This window comes from Myodes glareolus, chromosome 27 (assembly GCF_982192425.1).
Source record: "Myodes glareolus chromosome 27, mMyoGla1.1, whole genome shotgun sequence".
In the NCBI taxonomy this organism is placed as follows: Eukaryota; Metazoa; Chordata; class Mammalia; order Rodentia; family Cricetidae; genus Myodes; species Myodes glareolus.
The window spans coordinates 29079114-29087487 of record NC_142052.1 but is presented as its reverse complement, the minus strand read 5'-3'; the positions used below and the strand labels follow the sequence as shown (position 1 = coordinate 29087487).

General features: G+C 35.6%; 1 protein-coding gene across 1 annotated transcript; it reads left to right on the top strand.

Moving 5' to 3' along the window:
- The first annotated feature begins 369 nt into the window (after positions 1-369).
- LOC148117636 (uncharacterized) lies at positions 370-6282 on the top strand. Its single transcript, XM_087902415.1, is given in 4 exon segments — positions 370-3719; positions 3915-3975; positions 4732-6253; positions 6256-6282. Coding segments are annotated over 4 exon segments (1773 nt in total). The 5' UTR covers positions 370-3556.
- Positions 6283-8374: the final 2092 nt, after the last annotated feature.

Here is an 8374-nt window from a genome sequence, read left to right as displayed (position 1 = left end):
GGAAAAGGCTGAGTTCCCAAGGTCCAGTTGAAAATTAGAAGGAAGGAAAAGACTCAGTACCACTTGGGGTTGGTCCACCTACTGAGGCAGATATCCCAATTTTTATGTGACAAAAAATAGAAAGTTGAACATATTTAACTGTTCTTGTAGGACCAGGAAAATGAAAATGTAATGGCAGAAAGTGGGTATTGAGGTCATTAGATTTCAGTTGAAAATAAAGTTGATTAAAAAAAACCAATCCTGAGTTGTTTTGTCTGATTTTTTTTTTGGGGGGGGGGGGGGTTCCACGACAAGGTTTTCCAGTGTAACAGTCTTACCTGTCCTGGCACTAGCTCTTGTAGACCAGGCTGGCCTCAACCTCAAGGGTTTCACCTGCCTCTATCTCCCCAGGGCTGGGATTAAAGGCATGTGTCACCACTATTCAGACATTTGTGTGAAATTTTATCTCCAAATTTTTTCTTATTCTGCCTATGTTCTAGAAATTTAGAAATGCCAAATTAAAATGTAATGGACTAATGTCTTTAATGGAATATTGAAGTTGTTCAATGGTTATCACTGATGACTTACTTAGCTGTACAGTTAAAAAAAACAAGTAGGGCAGAAATAAATGAAAATAAAAAGGTAGTTTCAAAGGGCATTTATGTGTTAATAGTCAGGATTTTTCAAAGAGTTTATCATCATTACAGAAACAGCCATTGCTCTGGACTGGAAGCTTATCAAGGTGCCCTAAGAATAAGACTCCATACACATAAACCTTCAACTTAAATATGGTTGAGCAAAGTGACTCATAGTCTCAGGAAGCTACTTCATTCCAAACCTTCTACACTTGTGGTCCAAGCTCGTTAGTATTCTTTGCAGTTAAAAAAAATCTACTTCTCAGGATCACCAGTAATGTGTTGGTCTTGGGAACATGACCGTATCAAAATTTAGGATCATGGATTTTTAGTTTATGGTTACACTTTACCATTGTTTCAGGCATCTGTGTTTGGCAGTCAGAAGCCCAATGAGGAGACAGTGCGAGTTCATTGCATGGAGCTGTGAAGATTGAATCTGGGTGTGGTGTTGTTAGTTGTTTCTTTTACTCCCTTGTTCCTTTAGGGCCTGCCACCCAGTACACAATTAAATTTCACACATGAAGGCTTATTTTTTTGTTATAAAAACTTGACTATGGCTTGTTTCAAGGCAGGTTGTTTTCAATTTAATTGTTCTCTCTACATTTCCCCCTGTCCTTTATTTTTATTCCTCTCTTTATTTCTTACTCCATGGCTTGCTTTGTAGCTGGATTAAAGGCTCCTGTTGTTCTCTCCTTATGCTGCCTCTTCTTTATTCCTCCCAGATTTTCCCTAACATTTATTCTCTTTTCCTCGCAGCCCTGCCTATCCTTTCTTGTCCTGCAATTGGTCGTTCAATTCTTTTTTACAACAACTAGGTATTTTAAATAGGCAAAGCATCACAACGTCACACAGCTAAACCAATGGAACAATTTTTTTGCATCATTAAAGCAAATGCTCCACGACATAAAGAAATATACCACATTTAAAAATATTATTTCAAAACCTACTGGGTTACATTTTGAGCCCACAGATGTTAAGATTCCTAAGTTATGACAAAACTTCCATGGAGACCTAGCAGCTTATAGTAAGTGGATATTACCAAAGAGAGAAATGCATGAGAAGTTGCAAGGATAGGGCCATTTAAGCCATTTGAAACTGAAGCCCATACATCTGACCAGAGAGCTACAGGATTTGACATTTGTCTTGCTCTGCTTCAGTCTTGCCTTGGTCCAATCATCCCTCACTGTGTGTTCATTTTTCTCTTTTGGAATGTTAATGTTATTTTGTGCCATTGATGTTAGGAAGAGTTAACATGTCTTCAGGTTTTATAAGATATTGTTGTCAACAGATTGTCCTGAGTGCCAGAGGGGACATTGCACATTTGGACAGTGTAGGGACCATTGCAGATGAGGATCATTAAATGTCTATTCTTGAAATGACTCAATGCAATTTCTTCATTATTGACCATGAATCAATAATGACTAGGGTAAGAATGTACTTATTGAATGAAAAACCTCCCAGAAAAGATCATGTATTTGAAAAAGTTTCTCTCCTTGGTGACTTTCTTTCAATTTCCTGTGAATCTTTAGTAGGAGAAGCCTGTCTAGATGAAATTCCTCACTGTATGTGGTGAGTCTCAATACCCTCAAATGTTTCCTGACATTTATATCTACTGTTTTGTGTTTGTCATTAATTTGACAATTTTTAACTTATACTGAAATCGTTTCGCTATCATTATAGGCTTGATCTATATATTCTATATCTTGCCGATATTCTATAAGCAAAAATGAGATATAGCAGAAACAGATGCTTTTACAGAGTTTGGCAATATAGTATTTTAATTATTTCATTTGCTTGTCTAAGTAACCCTTACTGTGTGGCTCAAATTTCCTGAAATTAAAGGGGGGCATCATTTCTGGCTCTATTCATTTTTATATTATAGGGTGATAGCCCTGGAATATGGGTTATTTATATGTCAAGTATATGTTGCTGTGCTGAGCTTCATGTGTATCTTGAATTTTAAAATTTGAAAGAGGGTTTCACTCTGATTCCCAGGATGTCATGTATTTATGACATTAATACTGCCTTAGCATTCTGAGTCACTTAATTGCAAGTACATGAAATTCATCTGGCTTGTTATTCTTGACTTGATTTTTTAAAAAAAATCAATATGACAATTTTATCTGTCTGCATAGATATTCATTACATGGGTACCTGGTCATCAAGGTGATCAAAAGATCTCAGAATTCTTGATCATGGGACAATGGAAATTTGTGATCCCTGTGTAAGTACTGGAAAATGTGCTCACCGCCGCTCAAGACCAGAAAGAACTCTGAAATACTCTGCCCTCGCACCAGCCCTGTTTTGATTATTAATGACCAACATTTATATGTCTAGTGTTTTCATCTGTCCATTTTAACTGCTTTATACATGAAGTTCCATTCTACAAAATGTTATTGGAATTACAGTTTAAATTATGGCACTTAGATAGCTGGAAGATGAATACAGAACTGGAGTGAATGCAAAATTATTTGTAAGAAGTTCAATAAATGTCTTTCAGTTCTTTCTGTTCCATTTGTCTGTTTCACTGATTTTGTAATGGAGACAGTGTCTCAATGTGTCCTTCCACCTGTCCTGGATCTGATTGCATAGGCTTGACTGACATTCATCTTAGAGATATCCACCTCTGTTTTCTGAGTGTTGTAGTTAAAGACACAATACACCCAGTGTGTCCATATTACTTATTTTGTGTGGTCTGTAACTTCATACAATTTTCTCATGCATACTATATACTTTTGATCTTTTTTGTTGTCTCTTCCTGTCAATAGACATTGCTCTTCTGAGGTGATATCCCTTATAAAGAGTACAGAAATGACAGAGTTTACTTTGCTTTTCAATTTCCTTCAAAAGTGACTGTCTATGTCATGGAATAAGAGTAAGGAAAACCAGAATCTTGTGCCTATACTCTGAAAGAAGTATGCATTTCCAACTTTATCACTGTCATGCTTTCCATTTTACACATGTGTGGCATATTTTAGAAGGCTGTTACCTATGATGATGTGTATATCAACTTCACTAAGGAAGAGTGGGATTTGCTGGATCCTTCCCAGAAGAATCTCTATAAAGATGTAATGCTGGAGACCTACAGGAACCTCATTTCTATAGGTAAAATTGAATTTCCTTCATGCTTCAAAGTATGGAAACAACTTTTCTTTGGTTAAGGATGTTGTTCTGCAATTTGATTTAGAAAGAGGAATGAGGGGAATAAAGCAGTAATAGTTCTTAGGTACACTTAAGATAATAAGCTAAATGTTGAACATTGTTAAATGATATGACATATATTCTGGTCTTGTATTTCAGATTATAGTTGGGAAGACCATAACACTGAAGAACATTGGGAATATTCTAGAAAACATGCAAGGTAATTTACATGTGCAAGTTGATAACAATGTGCCTCAGATGAGATTGCACTTTTTCCTAGAACATTTGAATAAAAGCAGCAATGCAAATTAGGACAGCTTTAAGTAAATAGATGGTTATTAAATCCTCACAAATCCATATACCTCAATTTCATATCTGTGAATTATTCTTCCTTTTCTATGTATATATAAGCTTATGAGCATAGGGATATGGAAAGATTTAACATACATCTCGTTGAGAACAAAAAGAAGATCAGCAATAGTTCCCATGTAGAGTATAACTTGTTGAATTTGATTCAAGTGTACAATACTGAGGTTTTCTATCATCATTATTAATATATGAAAATTGCAAAAATGCCACGTGGTTTCTAGGTTTGTGCAAATACTTCTGAATGTCCTAGTTCATTTAGCAAATATATGTGATACACAGTATAGTAAAATTTATGAATGCAGTAAACTTGGTAAATCTCTCAGTGTATTTAGTTGTCTTCAAAAATGTGAATAATAGCATAGAAAATGTTATTGTAAATGTGAAAAGGTAAACCATGAAACAAAGGAAATTATCATTAGACTCATATTCCTAGATACAACCGGACCACTAATTAAAAAGCAAACATGATTTTTAACAGAGTTGTGAAATCTTAATACCTAATTCCTTTTAGAATTAGATCAAGTTATAAAATTAATTCATATAGATATAAGGTTAAACAGTGTCTTGAATGTGGTAAATCTTTTAAATGTGCAAATTATCCTTGCAGAATTGAAAGGAATCAAAATGGTGAGAAGAAACTTTCAGTGTATACTCACTGTGTTAAAGCCTTGTCTTATGACACTCACCTTCTACAGAATGAAAAAACACATATTGGGCAAAAATGCTCTAAAAGTAAGCTGTGTGGTAAAGCCTTTGCTTATCACAGTAATATTCAAGTGCTTAAAAGAAAACACACTGGGAAAAAACCCTATGAATACAGTCAAGATGATGAAGACTTTGTTCTCTATGAAACTCATCTAAGTCATAAGAAAATACATCCTGGAGAAAAATCCTATGAATGTAATCAGTGTGGTAAGGTCTTTGCTGAAAACAGTGATCTTCAAAAGCATAGAAGAACACATACTGGAGAGAAACCCTATGAATGTAATCAATGTGATAAGGCCTTTGCCCACCACATTAGTCTTCAACTGCATAAAAAAACATGTACTGGAGAGAAACCCTATCAATATAATCAATGTGGTAAGGCATTTGCCCAGTACAGTCATCTTCAACTGCATAAAAGAACACATACTGGAGAGAAACCCTATGAATGTAATCAATGTGGTAAGGCCTTTGCCCACCACAGTAGTCTTCAATTGCATAAAAGGACACATACTGGAGAGAAACTCTATGAATGTAATCAATGTGGTAAGGAATTTACCCGGTACAGTCATCTTCAATTGCATAAAAGAACACATACTGGAGAGAAGCCCTATGAATGTAATCAATGTGGTAAAGCCTTTGCCCAACGCAGTAATCTTCAATTGCATAAAAGAACACATACTGGAGAAAAACCATATGAATGTAATCAATGTGGTAAAGCCTTTGCCCAACACAGTAATCTTCAAAGGCATAAAAGAACACATACTGGAGAGAAACCCTATGAATGTAATCAGTGTGGTAATGCGTTTGCTAAAAACAGAGATCTTCAAAAGCATAAAAGAACACATACTGGAGAGAAACACTTTGAAGGTAATAAATTTGGTAATGCCTTTGCCCACCACAGTATTCTTCAATTACATAAAAGAACACATAGTGGAGAGAAACCCTATGAATGTAATCAATGTGATAAGGCCTTTGCCCAGCACAGTAGTCTTCAAAGGCATAAAAGAACACATACTGGAGAGAAACCCTATGAATGTAATCAATGTGGTAAGGCATTTGCCCGGTACAGTCATCTTCAAGTGCATAAAAGAACACATACTGGAGAGAAACCCTATGAATGTAATCAATGTGGTAAGGCCTTTGCCCACCACAGTAGTCTTCAACTGCATAAAAGGACACATACTAGAGAGAAACCCTATGAATGTAATCAATGTGGTAAGGCTTTTGCCCGGTACAGTCATCTTCAAGTGCATAAAAGAACACATGCTGGAGAGAAACCCTATGAATGTAATCAATGTGGTAAGGCCTTTGCCCAACGCAGTAATCTTCAATTGCATAAAAGAACACATACTGGAGAGAAACCATATGAATGTAATCAATGTGGTAAGGCCTTTGCCGGGCACAGTAGTCTTCAAAGGCATAAAAGAACACATACTGGAGAGAAACCCTATGAATGTAATCAGTGTGGTAAGGCCTTTGCTGAAAACAGTGGTCTTCAAAAGCATAAAAGAACACATACTGGAGAGAAACACTTTGAAGGTAATAAATGTGGTAAGGCCTTTGCCCAGCAAAGTAATCTTCAAAAGCATAAATGAACACATACTGGAGAGAAACCCTATGGATATAATCAGTGTGGTAAGGACTTTGCCCAACAGAGTTGTCTTCAATTGCATAAAAGAGCACACACAGGAGTGAAACCCTATGAATGTTATCAATGTGGTAAGGCCTTTGCCCACCACATTAGTCTTCAACTGCATAAAAAAACACATTCTGGAGAGAAACCCTATCAATGTAATCAATGTGGTAAGGCATTTGCCCGGTACAGTCATCATCAAGTGCATAAAAGAACGTACTGGAGAGAAACCCTATGAATGTAATCAATGTGGTAGGGCTTTGCCCACCACATTAGTCTTCAACTGCATAAAAAAACACATACTAGAGAGAAACCCTATCAATGTAATCAAGGTGGTAAGGCCTTTGCCCACCACAGTAGTCTTCAATTGCATAAAAGAACACATACTGGAGAGAAACCCTATGAATGTAATCAGTGTGGTATGGACTTTGCCTATCAAAATAGTCTTCTATTGCATAAAAGAAAACATACTGGAGAGAAGGAAACACCATGAATGTTATCAATGTTATAAGGCTATTGCACCACACAGTAATCTTCAATTGCTTTGAAGAACACATACTGGATAGAAACACCATGAATGTAATCAGTGTGATATGGCCGTTCCAAGTTGCATCATCTTCAATTGCATAAAAAACACACTGTAGAGAGAAACACTATGATTGTAATCATTTTGGTATGGCCTTTGTAAAACACAGTCATCTTCATATATACAAAAAATCACATAGGAGAGAGAACCCCTATGAATGTAGTCCATGTGGTTAAGCCTTTGAAAACCACTGTACTGTTCATGGTAATAAAAGAACACACAGTGTAAGGAATCTTTATGAATGTGTATCAGTGTAAGAAAGACTTTTCACATCTTACTAATTTTTAAATCCATAAAAGAACACATAATGTAGAGATAACAGTGAATGGAATCAGTGGTAAATCCTTATTCACAATGATCTCCAAATCCATAAAATAAACTATCTTTCAGAAAAACTCTTTGAATTTAATGTATGTATTCTGCAAAACCATGAGAATAATCATAGTATTTTGAAACTCTATAAGTGAATTTAATGTTTTAATATTTTGTACTTTACACAGGAGTATGTAATCAATTTTGTGTGTGATCAATCTAATAAAGTTTATGCATATTACCCTAATCATTTGGGCCTATGGAAGAAACAGAGGGATTATCATAACTTATTTTTAAAATATCTTAAGCCAACACACATATAGTCAGTAAACCAACAGCAGTTATTGTCTAGTCTAGAAAAAAAATGGATAGCGTAAAAATCTGTTCAAGCGCTATGTTATATCTTTTTATTTTGTTTGAACCAGCAAACTAATGGGCAAAACCATTTTTTGTACTTATGGGTGGGAGAAAGGGCTAGTTAAAGAAACACAACATGGACCTGAAAGCAGAGCCAAAGGAAAGGCCTTTACAGCTTAGAGTAGTCTTCAAAATCATAAAGGAACACACACTGGATAGAAACATTATGAATGTAATCAGTGTGATAAGGCCATTGCAAGTCATAGTCTTCTTCAATTGCATAAAAAACACATTCTAGAGAGAAACTCTATGATTGTAATATTTTCGGTTTTGTAATATTTTCGGTAAGGCCTTTGCACAAAATATTCATCTTCAAAGGTACAAAAGATCACAGGCTAGAGAGAAACCCTATGAATGTAGTCAGTGAGGTTAGGCCTTTGGTACAACTGTTCTCTTGAAGGTAATAAAGGAACACACAGTAGAGGAAAACCTTATGAATGTATATCAGTGTAAGGATACCTTTTCACATCTTTTTCTTCTTCAAATGCATAAAAGAACACATACTCAAAAAATAACTGTGAATGGAATCTGTGATAAATCCTTTGTCACAATCACCTCCAAATGCACAAAATAAACCATCTTGCAGAAAAACTCTAT